Source organism: Cuculus canorus, chromosome 7, assembly GCF_017976375.1.
Source record: "Cuculus canorus isolate bCucCan1 chromosome 7, bCucCan1.pri, whole genome shotgun sequence".
NCBI lineage: Eukaryota > Metazoa > Chordata > Aves > Cuculiformes > Cuculidae > Cuculus > Cuculus canorus.
The window spans coordinates 2025014-2043713 of record NC_071407.1 but is presented as its reverse complement, the minus strand read 5'-3'; the positions used below and the strand labels follow the sequence as shown (position 1 = coordinate 2043713).

At 46.1% G+C, this 18700-nt stretch overlaps 1 protein-coding gene across 3 annotated transcripts; it reads right to left on the bottom strand.

The window, feature by feature from the left end:
* Window positions 1-1907: 1907 nt before the first annotated feature.
* Window positions 1908-18643, bottom strand: MCMBP (minichromosome maintenance complex binding protein). 3 transcript variants are annotated; one of them, XM_054071100.1, is made up of 16 exons: window positions 18489-18643; window positions 17065-17150; window positions 15254-15394; window positions 14373-14414; window positions 13793-13894; window positions 12438-12567; window positions 11138-11289; window positions 10397-10497; window positions 8559-8722; window positions 7522-7645; window positions 6505-6622; window positions 5698-5863; window positions 4508-4641; window positions 3736-3900; window positions 2555-2643; window positions 1908-2284 (listed from the first exon to the last, which is right to left on the bottom strand). In XM_054071100.1, the coding sequence occupies exons 1-16, from the start codon at window positions 18544-18546 to the stop codon at window positions 2158-2160; spliced, it is 1899 nt and encodes a 632-aa protein (XP_053927075.1). In that variant the 5' UTR covers window positions 18547-18643; the 3' UTR covers window positions 1908-2157. The 3 variants fall into 3 exon arrangements, with proteins under 3 accessions (XP_053927075.1, XP_053927076.1, XP_053927077.1); XM_054071101.1 differs by lacking the exon at window positions 18489-18643 and adding an exon at window positions 17696-17986; XM_054071102.1 differs by lacking the exon at window positions 18489-18643 and adding an exon at window positions 17720-17986.
* Window positions 18644-18700: the final 57 nt, after the last annotated feature.

The window sequence follows — 18700 nt, the reverse complement described above, 5'->3', positions numbered from 1 at the left end:
CCTCTCGTGGCACTGCGCTGCTCGAGCCCCGGCCTTGGCAGGGATAAAAATAACATGCATTTTTGAGGACACTCCTTGAACCCTTGGTACCAGCAACAGCGGCGGAGGAGGGGGAGGAAATTCCCAGTGCTTTGCTGTTTGTTCAGTAGGAGAAATCGAAACTCCTGGTGCCAATACAGACTCGGTGACCTCAGGGACGAGTCAGCTGGACCCGTCAGTGTTCGTTTTAGTGTTCAAAAGAAAAAATCAGCTTCTACATGGGCTGAAAGGGCATCGAACTGGGCTCAAGATTAAGACACACAGTTGCTTATCGTAATGGGTACTCAAGGGGGTGTCAGTGTGCAGAGGACAAGGACAGCTCAGCTTGGCCGTGGAGCAGGAAACAAGGTCAGGTTTAGAGTAGGAACACTGCAGTAAAACTGGGGTTCCTGTTCACAAGTCTCCATCCTGCAGAAGCACAGAGCAAAGCTGGGGTGACTCCTGCTCTGGTGAGACCCCACCTGCAGTCCTGTGTCCAGTTCTGGAATCCCCAACATAAGGAGGATATGGAACTGTTGGAACAAGTACAGAGGGGGCCATGGAGATGATCCAAGGGCTGGAGCCCCTCTGCTATGAGGATGGGTGAGAGAGTTGGGAGTGTTCAGCCTGGAGAAGAGAAGGCTGTGGGGAGACCTCAGAGCAGCTTCCAGTGCTGAAAGGGGCTCCAGGAAAGCTGGGGAGGGGCTTTTTACAAGGGCCTGGAGTGATGGGACGAGGGGGAATGGCTTTAAATTGGAAGGGGGAAGATTTAGATCAGACATTAGAAAGAAATTCTCCATGATGAGGGTGGTGAGGTGCTGGCCCAGGTTGCTCAGAGCAGTGGTGGCTGCCCCATCCCTGGAGGTGTTCAAGGCCAGGTTGAGAAGGGGGCTTGGAGCCCCTGATTCAGGGCTAGAGGGTGGAACTGGATGGGCTTTGAGGTCCCTTTCAACTCAACCTGTTCCATAATTCTGTGATTTGAAGATGAATCCAGCATTAACACCATCCCTGACTCTTGGAGCCTCTCTCCTCACACATGGCCTCATGTTGGCTGGATCACTCAATCCCCTGCTGGTTTAATATTTCTCTGCTCCAGCCTCCCTTGTTCAACCAGTGCTGCGTGGCACAGGGTGGCCTCTGCCAGGCAGAGCTCTCACCCCACTCCAGGAATCAGAGGGCTGCAGACCATTCTTATTCATAGAATAATTTGGGTTGGAAGGGACCTTAAAGATCATCCAGTCCCCTCCCTGCCATGCGCAGGGACACCTCCCACTGGATCAGGGGCTCCACGCCCCATCCAACCTGGCCTGGAACCCCTCCAGGGATGGGGCAGCCCCCACTGCTCTGGGCAACCTGGGCCAGGGCCTCACCACTGTCCCTGTGAAGAAATTCTTCCTAATGTCCAGTCTAAACCTGCCCCTCTCCAGTTTAATGTTTTGCTGCTCCACTTCGAAGTGTTTAAACACCCTGCATGACTGGCCAGGAGAAAGGGGGAAAGAGAAGGAGGTTCTGGGCTTGGGGTCACCCATTCTCAGCGAAGGCTTTTGTAAAGAGTTGTGCCTGAAGAAAGCTCCTTAGGGAGACAGGAGGAGGCAGTCAGGGCGTTCTCCCAGGACAGTGAAGATGGAGTTCACTTGCAACGCTTGTCAGCAGTGAGATCACAGCACTTTGCACCACACTGCAATCACTGGTGCCTCAGCACAAGGAACAGCCCCACAGCCCCCCTGTTTCCTTCAGCCACAGCTGGGGGGGCACTGACCCCCTGCTCCCCCCCAAAGCCATTCAAGGACTGTAGCACAAACTGAGGCCAGGCCAGAGCTGCCACTGCTGGCGATGAAAGGCTCTGGCTTCTATTTTCCTATTATTCAGGGAAATTAGCTTACACAACCTCCGTATTAAAGTTTAATATCAAACGATTTGCTCATTGTTACCAATTTTCACTTACAAAACAGGCTCCAAAAAAAAGGTCATAAAATAAGTGTAACTGGCTGAACGGAGTTAAGTGTTCGGCTGCGTGAGTGAATAGCCATAGCTTTTTGGTATAAATTATCTACAAAACCTGGTATAAACAATATTCCAATCTCCGTAGGGGTTCCAGCGAGAAAAAGACACCTTTCCGTAGCGACATCCATGGGATTATTAGAGTTCGTTCCCATTAACGCATCTCTGCTGCTGGAGCCTGGCTTTCCGCAGTGCCTCCAGCTGTTTTGCTCGCAGCCACCGCTCTCGTGACAGCGTCGTCTGCCCCGCGCTGAGAGACAGGAACCTGGAGAAGCAGAAACAGCCGTTAAATATTGTTCACGGGTCAGGTTTGAGGCACTAATTCAGAAAAAAACAGTTTTCTTCCTGTGCCCTATGGGCTAGAAAGCATGGGAGAAGTGGTGCTTTGGCCAACTAAGCTGTGCCAAGAGGAACAAGGGGAGAGGAGATGCTACACTCTGGTTGCTAACTACAACCCAACGCAGACGATGAGCATTGGCACTGTTTGTTAGGCGCTGGCTGGGAGCCCCTGGTGAGGACAGACAGCGTTACCCACCTTGCCACGAGCAGCGTTCTGTGCAGATCATCAGCTGTTACGCTCTCGGGGTCATTCTTCCGCATCTCCACGAAGTCTTCTTCTACTGCCTACAAACAACAGAGCACAGAATTAAGCGACAATGAACCTTCACCATGAGACAAGCCTGTAAGGAACCAAAAGCCATAATGACCCTTAGATGACGGGGAAAACACTTCAACTTCTTGCTGGTTGGAAGTGAGCCTGAGTGGAAATGGGTGGCTTCTCATCTTTGAAAAGGATTTGTTTTCAGCATGTGTTTTAGAAAGCAGGGCACACATCAAGCATGCACTGACAGGAGTACAAACCACTGAATGGTGTGGGTTGGAAGGGACCTCAAAGCCCATCCATCCAGTTCTTCCCACTGGCTCAGGGGCTCCAAGCCCCATCCAACCTGGCCTGGAACACCTCCAGGGATGGGGCAGCCACCACTGCTCTGGGCACCCTGGGCCAGGGCCTCCCCACCCGCATCATGAAGAATTTCTTCCTAATGTCCGATCTAAATCTTCCCCCTTCCAATTTAAAGCCATTCCCCCTCATCCTGTCACTCTAGGACATTGGAAAAAGTCCCTCCCCAGCTTTCCTGGAGCCCCTTTCAGTGCTGGAAGGTGCTCTAAGGTCTCCCTGGAGCCTTCTCTTCTCCAGGCTGAACAACCCCAACTCTCTCAGCCTGGCCTCAGAGCAGAGGTGCTCCAGCCCTCGGATCACCTCTGTGGCCTCCTCTGGACCTGTTCCAACAGTTTCATGTCCTCCTTATGTTGGGGACTCCAGAACTGGACACAGGGCTCCAGGTGGAGTAGAATCCCCTCCTCTCCCTGCTGGCCACGCTGCTGTGGATGTAGCCCAGGGCATGGCTGGTTTCTGGGCTGCGAGCACACGTTGCCAGCTCGTGTTGAGCTTCTCACTCCGCAGCATTCCAAGTCCTTCTCCATGGGGCTGCTTGCAATTACGTTGTCCCCCAGATTGTTTTGAAACCACGGATTGCCCCAACCCAGATGTAGGACTTTGCAAACTCAGGACAAGAAAATGCTTCTGTTTGTTTTTTAGAAAACTTCAAGGAGAATCTCAGACAGGGAGAGCAATGGGAAAGTACAACAAGCTTCCCGTAAAGTGCTTTCTAGCCGGATACGCAGTTAAAAACTGATAAGTGAGTTCTCCCGTACCTTGGTCACCTCATCAGAGATGCTGTAGTCCAGCAGCCTCGATAAACTCAGATAGATGCGAAACTTGTTCAGCACTGACGGGAGCACGGCCGTGAGGAGGCTGCTCATGTACTCCTCCATGTTGGGTGGGATTATCTGCGGCTGTAAGTGGACTTGGCAATCTGACTGGAAAATAAAATCACATATCATCTCTTTCCACATCCTCTCTTTCGCTACTCCAAGATGTGTCTAATCTCTGAAGCAACTGAAGTTGCTACTTCCCAGACTTAAGGTAAGACAATAATGTTTAACGGCTCCGTTTGAGTCTACTCAAGCGGGAGCCAGTTTCCCTTAAAGGCACGAGAGCAAGGGTTTGGTTCTTACAGCTGGAATGCAAGACAGCAGAGGTTTGTGAGCTTGGGTGACTCCATGTTCCTAGGGACAGCACAGGATTCGTTACCCATCACCTCAGGAACTGCTGTGCTAGAACAAGGCTTTGAAAGCAGCAGCAGCGTAACTGCAGGCTTTACGCCCTGCTGTCATCTCCATCAGTACCTCCAGTCACTGCCGTGCCACGGCTAGGCTGTGTGGCCAAGGAGGGAAGGTCAATCCCTTGGTTTTTGGCTTGGCTGCAGCCAAACGGTTGCATGAGCGGCAGTAACTGACGCTCCTGTCACTCCCACCCTCGGTCACAAGACAGCTGTCCCGTTTCACGTGGCTCGGGAATGCCACACTCCGAGGGAATTGCTATCAACTACAACAGTTCCCCAAACTGAGGAAGACTTGGCCATACCGGTAGGAGCGATCGGCCCTCTGAAGTGATAAGGACATTAATATTGCACGGGAATTCCATCTGGTGGTAACTGAAGTCATAATCCACCTTCTGCCAAGTGATCAGATTCCCCAGCGCCGTCACATTGTGAACACCTGGAAAGGCAACAACAAATTCTGTCAACAGGACCCAAACAAACACCAGACTTGATTTTCTTTTCCCCATCTTGTTCTTAATGAGCATTTCTCCTCCTTTCTGTGGTACCTCTCACAGAGACAACCATTTCTGAAGGCCAAAAATAAGAACTCTTGAAGCATTTCCGGCCTAGATTTTACCCAGCCTAGCGTATGTGTTCACGGGCGAGGTCTTCACAGGTCCCACAAAGCCAGGCAACTCTTGACAGAGAAACAAATCTCTCCTCAAAGAGAACCAACCATCACCAGTGATCCGACAGCATAACTGAACAGTTTAAAGAGGAAAAAAGAAAACGTAAAGCCTTGCTGGATAAGGAACCCATGAGAGAGGCGAGTAAGGCCACACTCAGCATTGCTTTGCCGGATTTTTATAAGTCACTTGCCTTACTCAGGACTAAGCTATTGAAAATCTATATTCCATCTTGACAAGAGCAAGTTAAGATTGACAAATTAACTGGTTAACCCTCGCAGTTCTCCCTTTGAAATACCGGTATGGAGCTAATAGATAATGTGAGTTATTCTTCAGCAGAGTCATTGCATCAAATGACAAACGTCCTGGTATGGTTTTGTTTTAATTTACTCTATTTTTGGTGAGAACCAGCAACAGCCTTCAGTCTTGGCACCTTTCATAGAATGGTTTGGTTGGAAAAGACCTCTGAGATCATTAAGTCCAACTGTCCCTGTCCACTACTGAAGCAGATCCCTGAGCACCTCACCTGCCCGGCTTTTAAACCCCTCCAGGGATGGGGACTCCACCACCTCCTGGGCAGCCTCTGCCAGGGCCTGAGAACCCTTTTGATCTGAACCTGCCCTGGTAGAATTTGAGGCCATTCCCTCTCGTCCTGTCGCTTGCCACTTGGGAGGAGAGACCAACATCCACCTTGGTACAACATTGTGGGAGGAGCTGCTGGATGTTTCTAATTTTTGGAGCCACTAAGAGTTTTGTAATAGAAAATTATCAGTGGGGCACAATTAGCATCAAGTGTCTCGTATCAGCTTTTAACGCTCCAGCCCTACCTGTGGTGTCGAGCTGTCCTTGCTCGAGCTGAGTCTCATCTACCACGAGAGAAGTGTTGCTGGCAAGCTGTAAGACTCCGCTGACGAGGCGATTAGCGGCGTAGTCTTTGTGCGGGTTAAATCGCGAATGGTTCATGTTTTCAATGGTCATTTGTAGGCGATAGGACTGCAATGAGAAAAGAGACCGATGAGCCCAGTTCCTCCCCTCCAGCTTCCCTGTAAATAGTGCTTCCTTCAGCAAGAGCTGTGAGCTGGGAACCTCCACAGCGAGTAAAACAAACCTTGTTGCCACAATACAGAACACGCTTTGTGCCAAAAGCGAATACTTGAAAAAACACAGCTTTCCAAAGGAAAATAATGCTGTTAAGAACTCTTATCATCTGTACAGCACATCTAGGATGAGGAAAAGCCCAGCTGATTTATTGCAGCAATACAATTATTACGACTCCATAAGGGATCCCTATGAACTCATTCACAAACTTGGGGAAAACCAGCACTGATGTGATAATTTAATGATTTAAATGTCTAAACATATCAACCCAGAAAGACCAAATGAAGTGTGTAGCACCCCTCTGTCAGTTTGATACCCACGAGGATATGATTTTATTCCATGCTCATCCCAGATGACTTGGTAAATAAAGACTCCAACTGACAGGCAGGCCGTATCTCCTTTTTTAGGTGCCCTCTACACAGCCAGCAGGAGCCTTTGTTTAAGAAGCCTGCCTTTAACGTCCATGTTGTCCATTTGGTTGGAACAATGAGTACAACATCTACAATCAATTAGAGACATTAAGCCATTATTCTTACTGCTGGAACGAGCTGCTGGATGATGTGGTAGATGTGCTCTGTGAAGATGCTGTTTCTTGGGCAGCCGCTCAAGTTGACTGTGAATTTTCCCAGAGGAAGCACATCTCGTCTGGCGTAACTAAACCAAAACCAAGCATCGGATTAACAGTGGATACAGGTATCGATCCCTTTGAGTGCTGTGTTGATAGTGAGCAGGAGCTCACACTAACACAAACACACACAGCAGCCCCATTTCCTTGCTTTCCTGCTGTCCCAGGCGAAGCTGGGCTTAAGGCTGCCAGAAGGCTTGGCTGTTCACACAAAAGCGGTGCATTTCGAGGGCCTGAGATCCCGCAATGTGCCTTCCAAACCTTCTGTTCCCCTGCAGTTGTCGCTACTCAGTTAACATTCTCCTAAATCCTTTTTGCCCAGTCTCCATTTCCCTGCTTATCACAGATTCACAGAACAGTTTGGGTTGGAAGGGACCTTAAAGATCACCCAGTCCCACCCCCTGCCACGGGCAGGGACACCTCCCACTGGATCAGGGGCTCCAAGCCCCATCCAACCTGGCCTGGAACCCCTCCAGGGATGGGGCAACCATTACACACGTTTGCATTTAATTAATTACATTCCTAGAACATAACTTTCTGTATCTTGTATCACCTAAACTGCAATTACTGCAGCCAGTAAAAGCTGCCTTTGAGGAGTTGGTTGCATCTCCTATTCAATAACAGAAGTTAGAGGTAAAAAGGTGTTTTCATACCTCTGTTAAAAAGTGTATCTTGGAGATTCTACCCAACTCTCAAAGAACACTGACAGGACATCCTGCCACAGAACCGGTCTTTTAACAAGACTGACTGGTACTGCAGACAAGAAAATTCCTTTACTCTCTCTATTACAACAGGCCAACTCCAGCTGGACAAAGAGCTACTGGAATACGCATTATTTAAGTTACTTCTGCCATTTATTTTGGTAAAGAACCCCTGAAGGGGAGATTTCTTTTAAAAAAGATGAGTATATAAATTCCGGAATACTCACACTGTTGAGATGAGGTGCAGTATCAGATACTCAGCAGCCAAACTGTCTCCCAGCAGGGCGTGGGTGAGGAACCCGAGCAACTCTGCTCGCACCGGTGACAGCTCAGACATGAAATTAGAAATAACTGAGAAAAGAGCAGAAGACAAAAATCAGAAATGTGCTGCTCCTCACCCTATCCCCTCTATGCAAATGATTTTCTGTTACAGTGTAATGACTGAAATGGTTACTCCAAAGCAGTAACCCCACTTTTATTGGTTTTCCAGCTAAACTACTGATGGCTTTGAGTAACCTGAGTCACTCAACATCTCCTTGAAAATGCTTTCTTTTTTTCACATAAGAAAATTGTCTCATGCGTTTGCAGAAGGCTGGGAAGTTCAGAGCCCAATTTCCAAAATCGATAGCCTACCCATACTATATTAAAGAGAGAAAAAAGCCCTCTGACACGTAGCACAGCTCAGGACAAACCATACAAAGCACACAAGGAAGAAAGTGATAAATACCAGTTGTAGGTTTGGGTTAGAAGGGACCTTAAAGATCATCTAGTGATCATCTGGCTTGCATGTAATAATTCTATGACAGAAAAATAATAGCCACGATGGCCACAAGGAATAGCAGAGCTGCTTCAAAACAGAATCACCTTCTTTTCCTCACTGCACTATGATTTTTACATTGTCAGTATGTTTCTTATTTTCACTCTTATAGCAAATGGGAAATCTGATTTTCCAGCAATTCATGCTCCATTTGAGCACAAATCAAATCATATGGCTGAACAACTTTGTAAAATCCTTCGGCATGCAGAACGCAATACCAAGTTTCATATAAATCACATTTAGTTCAGAAAAACAAATGCATAAATATCAGAAGCAGCCACGTCTTCTCCAGTTCAGTAGCGTTGAATGGTTCCTCCATTTAACAATGTTTGAATTCCAACCCTGCTATTGATGCATTTATCTCTGAGCAAAGAAGTGCTTGGTCACACGTACCAGGAACTCGTGTGCTTACACGTACACAGAGAGAGGTCGAATTCAGACACTCACAGGTTTTACTCTCCTCTTCATTAAGGCAGGCCGGCAGCAAGGGGTTAATGTGTTGTAATTTCTGTGCCAAAATCACGTGGATCCTGGGGACTAATGAGGCTGGAGGACTATGCACTCGCTGTTCCTCTGCCGCGTCCATGCACTCCATCGGATCGAGGGCCGAGCTATCCGGAGGAAAGGGCACAGCACAACTGGACTTTAACATTCCACACAAATTCCTCTCCCTCTGACTAAGAGCAGTGGGAACTGGGCCAAGAACAGAGAGCATCGGAACAAACAGTGTCCGAACCCGGCTCCCGCTAACTCCACCCCTATTCAAACTGCCACCCTTACAGTTTTATAAACACATAAATACTGAATCACAGTTACAGAACGATATAGAAATGCCACGCTTGGCATATTTATTATTTGCTGCATGATTTAATAACACGTAGCGTCAAACAAAACGTTACGTGTTGTTCTATCCAGCATGTACTAAGTCTGAACAGTAACTTTTAAGAAAGTAGGGTAATGATTTATGACATCTGTGTGTGCACACATGGAATTTTCATATTCCACCTGGTTCTGAGCCTGACAACAGGATCTTCAAGGCAGTCACACAGCAGCTGTGCCACTGGCTGAGGAAAACCAGTGAGTAAAGAAATCCTCATGTATCTCAGCTCAAACTTCAAGGCATTACCTCTGAATTTAAGAGTTCGGACACAAGCTTTGCCCTGCCCGATGACGCCTTACAAAATTCCTTCCAGGCGGTTTTCATTTGTTACGCAGAAACTCAAATCTCTCAAGGGACTATATCAGCTGATGGTAAAGCTTGGTACAAATCCAATCAATTTGTGCCAGTTCTAAAAGCTGAAAGTCTTCATAACTTCAGGTCCACCAACTATCGTCTCTTTCTTTTTACTTTGGCTGCATTCAAAATGTTGCTAAAAGCCACCATTTTATCTATTTGTGACAGAATGACAGGCGGGAAGAAAACCACCAGGCAGGAGAGCCCAGCAGAGCTGCCAGTCCGGGATTAGCTGCCAGGCACCGACAGCCCAAAGCAGCTGACCCGGCTGAGCTCACTTGTGAGCAGCTGGCACTGTGAGGGACTCACGCTGCGCTCTCCATATTGCACTGATTGGGAAGGTAAACAAAATCATCAGCAGGAGTAATTTAAAGCACAGTGACTCAAGACACCAGCAGTAAATAGGTCAGACTGGTAACAGTTTTGTTTTAAACGCTGACTTCCAGCATCCTTCTCAATTAGTTTGTGTTTTGTCAAGTGAGTCACAGGAGAACAGAACAACAGGTGAAGTGGGAAGTTTCTATCAGCAGCGTAACTTGATGATCTACCTTAATTAGTGGAAACCAATCAACCCAATTTATACTGGTTTAGGTCTCTCACTCTTCATGCAGACGTGCAATCTTTTTCCTTTTCTAATCTATGGAACTGGTTACAGCAACAACTTTCCTGGACTTGCAAATTATTCCAAGAGGACATTTTATAACCCTAAAGTTTATTTGAAAGCCTTGTTCACTATCCACCCATTCATTGAAGGTTTAATAGGCGTGAAAGAGCACAAAACATTCAGCTGCAGAAACACTTTCTGCCTAGAAGCAAGCTGCATCGTGTACCCAAGGGTAAGGACACACCAAAGCACAAAGGACATCAGTTTACAGGACACAGGATCCAATACTTTCCACAACAAGCGTTTTTAAACAACAAAATTCACCCCTTAAGCATAACTGTTAAGTATTTACACATTTCCCTGTTTGTGTTAAGGGGACAACGAAAATATTTTGCTTATTGAAATAGAACCCCTTCATTTCAGGATCGCACACTGGAGAAGCCTTACCTCTCTTCACTGTTTACGATGCTTAGCACCGGATCCACAGACAAAATACCGTACACTTCCAGGACATCGTTCACTTTGAAGCTCTCCCAGCTCTCATAGACCTGAAAATATTAAAGCACAGAGGCAGGTGGGCCAGATGCAGGACCGCAAACACACACAGGTGAAAGGAAACATCCCAGGAGACTCTGCTGCATGAGGTGGTCCCTCCAGTCTTCAGAGGGCCAATGAGTCTCTGTGGTGGGATGCTTTCTCCTACCGACATTTTTTTGCTATGCGAATGTAAAGAATTGCATTCTAATCAGATTTATCAAGATCTGCTGAAGAAGAGAGCATTCAGCATGGTAACAGCTTGAAATTTTATACTGGAGTTTCATAGCAGTGAATCGGTTTCAAGCACAGTGTAAAAATGTGCCATGTAGAGTTTTGCTGGTTCTGTCATAACTTCTTTTCCTCAAGAGGACAAATCTAAGAGCATAAAACCCAGAAGTCAGTACCAGCTGCACCCTGAGCATCTAGCAATGGATGGTGTCGTTGTTACCTGCAGGGAGGATGCCCAAACTCTGCCAAAGGAGCTTGGCAATTCACATATAGCAAGAGAAAAAACCTAACGGTCTGCAGCAATAGAATTCTGGACTTCAAAGACAATTTCTGAGCCTGTAAACTAATGCAAGTCTACCCTAACAGGCTCTGCCTGCCTCACTGAGACCACAGCCACACTCATCACCTCTCCTCCTGGGTTACCTTTACGAGACATGCTGGTCCCTTCTCTCCTGGCAACGGAAAATTTAAGTCAAGTGGAGGGGAGCAGTTGGGAGAAATGAGATGATGACCCGCAGACGCTTCTGTTTCTAATCTCTTTGGCTCCACACACCCATGGATATCGCTTCCAGTGCCTGAAAAATAAAGGATTTGTAGGCTCTTTAAACAGAAATGCAAACGACATCCTTCAGTGAGGAACACAAAATTAAATCATTTTAACAAGAAGTCCGAGACAAAAATATGAAATAAAGCAATGTATTTGACAAAAGATACTCTTCCTCAGAAGCGTCTCACAAATACATATTTTATATCATCAAGATGAGGGCGAGTTCTCGTGGAAATCTGTGTGCCTCAGAAACCCAAACACAGCCAACAAACTGATTTTCAAAATGTAACTCTTCAGCTATGTGAACAAGTATTTTCTAAACTGGGTAGGACTGCAAAGGTAATGTTGGTCTGCACCTCGTGGTCAGAAATCTATATCATTCTTAAAGGTAAGTGTGCTTCAACAGAACAGTTTATATTAAAAATCCCTGTAGCTTTTCAGCAACCACAGAGCTATAAAAATCTATCCCACAATTTATAAGACTGAGTCCGAAGATAAAACTGCCTAAATGACTCAACGAAACATCTGCAAACTGGTAAACATACAAAAAGAAAAAACTGGATTCAGCTCATGAACCTGACAGACATATAGCACTGAACAAGAGAAAGCAACAGCTTCTACAGTTTTTCTTTCTTTAACAGGACTGGATTTTAAATAAACTGTTTCCTCACATTCAAAAAGCCTATGCCAAAGCCTCCCCAAAGCCCCACGTGCCAGTTTAAGTGGCGTCTCTGCAGAAGAGCATCGAGATGAGCAGCTCACAAAGTGATGATGATGCAAGTAAGAACTGCACACACTCTGAATGCCGCTGGTATTCAAAACATCATCCTGTTGAAAGGCTTAATAGCATTCTTCAGGATAACACAAGTGTCTGGTGTTAACCTGGTTCCTCTCGGATACAGCTAGTGTAACATCAGAAAAAGAGGTAAGGTTGGAAGAAAAAAAGTTTAGGAACTGACTCTATCGAGTCACACAATGCACATAAACCGTGCACCATCGGCTTTCTCACGCTGCTCTGATTTAAACCACTGGTAACTCCAATAAAGCCACCAAATCACTTATGAAGGCTGTATCAACAGTCCCGATTCGACTGCAAAACTTCAACCTTTAAAAAAGGCAATTTCTGCAAATTCTGGAAAGATACCATAGTAACTGTGCATCAATAAAGTCTATTACCCATATGTTGCTCTTTCTGTTTAGATGGATGCAGATCCATATCCTCATCTTCCTCGTAGCTCCGCTTGTGGCGGCTGGGGGTGTAGGATGTCGAAGGACTCACTCGAGCTTGGCTGGCACTGATATATGCGTAAAATTGAGGATTAAGGGTAACACAGGCTCAGCTGAGAGAATTCAAACAAAGTTGGGATTTTTAAACCGAAAAACTATTATCCTGTTTTGAGCAATACATGAAAATAAGGATTCAAATTGCTGTCTAGAAGTCATCTTTTCAGATACGTAAATAACCTGCGTAAGAAGTGCAGAACATTGACTGGCTTTGTTGAAAACAAACAACCCAACCCCACTGAGCGCTATTCCCCTGCCAATCTCTAACAAAGGGTTCTTTCTCTTGCAGAGAACGCACTTGTGGTCAGGCACAACTCAAAACCTCAAGAATTCTCTCTCCCCCACATCTCAGCCCTAAAGAACAGACATAATAACATTCAAAGACTTACTATCCAATACAATTATCATTACCATAAAACAAACACAGAATATTCACATGTAACATTGCTTGTATCTTATGTTTAAATGGTTTTTGAAAAAGTTAATTCACTTTCCCTTTTTGTAGCACAATGGGCAAATACTGAATTTGTGTTCAGTATTTTGAACTCAGAATATGAAATACCAACTCATCATAGTTTTAACACAAATTCTTATCTTTTTTAGCAAACACAAGATATCTTCAGTTTTATAGACCTCTTCCTCGCTCCCTTGAAGGAGAGGAGAACATAAAATTCCAAAAAGGTACTAGAAGAAGCATCCCGTATCCATCCCACCTGGATAATTCAACTTCCATGTACTAGGAGAAACCGAAGAGGATTGGTTTCTCCCTAAAATGCTTCCTGCGCTCACTGAGAAAATGACAATGGTCAACCTTTAAAAAACACAGTACTTCAGTTTTCCAGGAATTATCGTCTTAATATGCTCAGCTACGTGTGTTTTTATGGGTTCCTGTAGGAGACTCTCACTGTGTAACAGCGTTCTAACTTAGTCACAAAACACCAATGGAAAATCCATGGCTCAGCTGAAATTTCTCATTTTCTAAGCATTTGCAATTAGAAATTACCAGAAATTTTCAAGCATACATGAAAATCTAGCCTAAGCCCACTGAATCCAAAAGCAACGCTCCTAAATTCATGTGCATACCCTCTGCACATATAACACGGCACCGATTTTTCTACACCTACCACCTCACCTATTCTGATTTGCTTGAAATAAAAGAAAACCTTAAACAAACTTATCTTCCTCCACCTAATGAACTGGTTGGTGACCACTGTGTAACAGAGCACTAGCTCAGCCGAAAAAGATATTTCTTTCACCCATGCTGATTCGCCAGGCACTGGGACGCAGTAGAAGGTCTGTCTCTCCGAGGTGACTGTGTGGGAGGAGTTCAGATCTATTTCCTGCTGAGGCTACAACACCAAAAGGAATGTTGTTACAAATCCGATTAGAGTTTGTTTTCCTTTTTATACACTAACCCCATGGATTCTGTTACTTAGCCAGAAGTTATAATAAACATGCAGGACTACATAATCATAAAACATTGGATCCAAAGAGTCTGTGTTTATAACGCACTGATCTTAACAGCTATGTGCTACCAAGAATAAATTATTCTCCATAGCAGAAATTTTCCAGACTTAGAGTGCACTTCCCGCCGCCCCCTCCCCCCAAGCATAACAAATTTTAAAGACAACAGAAATGCCTTGAAATCTGCTGAACTCAGAATGCCCACGAGCAGCTAAGAACACTCTTCCTTCCAAATTGGAGATAAACTTTGCATTTTAGGACCACTATCTCCAGGAATCCACTGGTGAGTAATAAACAAGCACTTACAAACCGCATCTCTATCTACTATTTCATCTTAGAATTTGTGTAAGTCGTATAGCCTACCCCACACTCTGCCACATCTCTGTATTTGCCAAAATGCAGAACCTGTCAAGTAAGAAAAGGCAACTGAATTATTCTGACAGCATCTCGAATATGAATTACTGACACCGAGATCATTGCAGTCTAACATTCTGCAGAGACAAACCAACGAAGCTTTCATTATTTCATTAATCATTATTTCCCAACAGAAATATCAGAAATGATGTATTACTGACGCCACCTGAGCCATGTAGAACCATAGAAGACTTTAGGTCAGAAGGGACCTTAAAGATCATGCAGTTCCAATGCCCTGCCATGGGCAGGGACACCTCCCACTGGCTCAGGCTGCCCAAGGTCCCACCCAACCTGGCCTTGAACCCCTCCAGGGATGGGGCAGCCACAGCTTCCCTGGGCAACCTGGGCCAGGGCCTTCCCAGCCTCATTGTGAAGAAATTCCTCCTTAAGTCTAGTCTAAATCTGCCCCTCTCCAGTTTATCCCCATTGCCCCTCGCCCTACCACCACAAGCCTTTGTGACAGTCCCTCCCCAGCTTTCTTGTAGCCCCTTTCAGTGCTGGAAGCTGCTCTAAGGTCTCCTCAGAGCCTTCTCTTCTCCAGACTGAACAACCCCAACTCTCTCAGCCTGTCCTCATATTGCAGGTGCTCCAGCCCTCAGATCATCCTTGGAGCCTCCTCTGGACCTGTTCCAACAGCTCCATCTCCTTCCTGTATTGAGGATTCCAGAACTGGACACAGGACTCCAGATGACGAATAGAGGGGCAGAATCATGTCGATTAAATACTGTCCAAACTCTATAGGTATAATTCAGAAATGAGAGGAAATGCAAAGACTAGAATGAAGAAAACGCTAAACATTTACCAAAATAACAGATCAGTATTTCACTTACACGTGCATTCGTGTTTGGGTCAACTGTTTCATAGACGCCCATGTAAAACTCGGGATCAAACATGTCTTGCACCATGCAGCGAAACTTCACTAAGCTGTTGGGCTTCAGGTAATGTACAGGAACATCATTCAGTGACGGGACCTGGAAAAAAAGAGCTTATTCCTAAACAACCGGTATATTAACATTAAGAAATGTCCTAAAGTAAGTCAAAACAAGCACAAAAGCTGTTACTCACTATTTCTCTGCCCATCTGGTATCTCCTACTGCTCAGTTACCTGTTGTAGTTGATATAATTAATTGTCTCTGATAATTCACTGCCTTATCAGCTAACATACTTAATGTTTTCCGAGTGCATCTCCTGCCCTCGCCACTGCAGTGACCAAGTGTGCACATCAGCACCCGAGGGTCCTGCAACAGCTGTGCAGATAACAATTACGATAATCAGGCACTTAACCGTTCCCAATTCCTTCCAGTTCCAAAGCCATCAGTCCCATTTATTTCCCAGTCCCAACACTGGACTAGAAAAGAAATGCATTTCAGTCACTGAAACCAAGTAAAAACTGAAGAACATCTGAAACTCACTCGTAAACTGGGAATTACTGCAACTGCAGTATTAAATACAATTTATTACATACAATTTATTACTTCTTTTATTCCTACTTAACAGCACTTTCACCATGTATTACGTATCAGTGGTAGCACAGCAACTGCATGCACAATCTTATAACAAAAGGCTGCAGAAGACCTGTCTACTAGTTTCCAGGTGTACATTGGGGGAGTCTTTTTCCCATATATTTACATGACTATGGAAAAAGCCCAAAAATCAATGCCTAGGCATGTGGTATAACTTAATGAGTTGCAAAAAGAATAGAGTTGTCCGATTTTGAAGATAAACTGTTGAAGAAACACACATCCAAAATGAAAATGAAAAGAAAAACCCAAACAGATGTTGTCCTACAGGAAACAGCATTTTGACAAACAAGCATACATTCCCTTGTGTCTCTTTAGTAAGAAAATGTGCTTTCAGTTCCTTCTAAGGTTGTAAAATTAACACAATTCTGCTCTCTACACTTCAAACTCTTGCTGAAATGTTGATTACAGAATACTCTCGTTCTCACAGAAGAAGAAAGAAAGAAACCAAATCATTTTCACTTGTTTTTTCATCCATAAGTAGAACAGGTTTGCTACAAAAGTTTCTAACCCACCCAGCAGTGTTCCACAGTGCTGTTGTCAACAGCCTTTTAGAAAAACACCAGCTTTTAAACTCAAAAGTAGGTGCTTTATTTTTAAACATTGCTAAACTATGAAAACCAGGTCTGGTCCAATAAGACACAGTTTCAGCAGAAAGTATTTTTCCCTAAAACCCGAGAGCCCAAGCAGCTATTTATTCAACCTAAAGTCTACAGCGTCGTGATAAAAAGTTGTGAGAGAAGTGGTTTATAAACAGCAGGTTAGGACCATGTAGGCAGGGCAGGCGTTAACACTTCCAAAAATGACAGTATTTGTCAGCTCTGCCATCTACCGGATCGTGCTACAAACAGGAAGTTATGGTCCAGGGATAAATGGGACACTCAAGGAAGGCAAAGGGACTGGCTTCTCCAGTTGCAGTAAGGATTTCACATCCTTGCTTTACACACAGATTAAAGCAACCGAGATGTAGAAAATGCACCACAAAGCCTAGGCCTGACACTTGGAACTGTTCTTATCACAAAAAGGAAGAACTTATCAAACGTGTGGTGCTGCAACAATTAAGAGGTGAAAAGAATGAAACTAAAGAAAGGTGTAATTCTAAAGGAATAGAATAATCTTACCCAGTTAGTAGCATTATTTTCTTTCAATTTCTCCTTGAAGTATTCCGTTACCTTCTTTTCCCAATCAGAGTTTGGAACATTTTGGGCTAAAAACAAAACACATTTACATGTGTATTAGCATCTCATAATGGACTTTTGTTCGACAGTGTCCTAACAGAACAAGTAATTTAAACATTTACTTTTATTCTGAGCAAATGACTGCATTCTGGAATACTTCACGTCTCTTAAAATGCACTGACTTCCCACCTTATACCCTTTCAGGCAAATGAAGACGAACACAGCCACTCTGGGAAGTGAGGAAAAGCTCAGAACTGCTGCAACGCACCCAGCTGGAAAGCGGAGGAGGTGAGGTACCACTTCAGAATCATAGAATCACCAAGGTTGGAAAAGACCTCTAATCTCATCCACTCCAACCATCAACCCAATCCCACCGTGCCGGCTAAACCAGCACCCGAAGCACCACATTCACACGCTTTTTGAACCCCTCCAGGGATGGAGAATCCAGCACTGCCCTGGGCAGCCTCTGCCAGGGCTTCACCACACTGTCAGCGAAGCAATCGCTCCTACTATCCAGCCTAAACCTGCCCTGGCACAACTTGAAGCCATTTCCTGTCATCCCATCCCTTGTTACCTGGGAGAAGGGCCCAGCACACACCTCGCTACAACCTTATTTCACAGAGCTGTGGAAAGCAATGAGGTCTCCCCTCAGCTTCCTCTTCTGGAGGCAAAACAGCCCCGGGGCCCTCAGCCGCTCCCAGAACACTTTCTGCTTTTTGCTCAAAATCCACTGTTGCTTGTCACCTTTCTGACCAAGGCGAGCGCAGAAACAGCTGCAGTTGATGGCCTTTCTACGCTATCACAGGATGAATCACGGGATATTTCGGGCCAGAAGGGACCTCAAAGCCCATCCAGTCCCACCCCTGCCCTGGGCAGGGACACCTCCCGCTGGCTCAGGGGCTCCATCCAACCTGGCCTGGAACCCCTCCAGGGATGGGGCAGCCCCCACTGCTCGGGCCCAGCTCACCACCCTCAGCGTGAAGAATTTCTTCTTATGGTCCAATATAAATCTTCCCCTTCTACCGCTGCTCGGCTGCCCACGGGCCCTGCACAGGGTGTTCTGGACACCCGACACACGCTGTGGGTTCCTCTCTCCTCCCCTCCGGAGAGGAGACGAGAGGAGAGGAGAGAAAAGGAGAGGGGAGAAAGAAAAAGGGAGAGGGGGAAAGGAGGAAGAGGGGGAAAGGAGGAAGAGGGGGAAAGGAGGAAGAGGGGGAAGGAGGAAGAGGGGGAAGGAGGAAGAGGGGGAAGGAGGAAGAGGGGGAAGGAGGAAGAGGGGGAAGGAGGAAGAGGGGGAAGGAGGAAGAGGGGGAAGGAGGAAGAGGGGGAAGGAGGAAGAAGGGGAAGCACCCGCTCTCCCCACTCACCGAAGATGCCCTGTACGACGCTGAAGGGGTTGTTGAGCCAGTCGGCGGCGCACGGCATGGCGGGCCCCAGCGCTGCCCACAGCCCCGCTCCGGAGCCGAACACGGGGCTCCCTCCTCCTCCTCCGCCCCTTCCTGCGGCGCCGCCGCGGCCGGCCCGGCGGGCGGGGCACGCCGCCATCTTAGCTGAGGGCAGGAAACGTTGGTCCGCCATC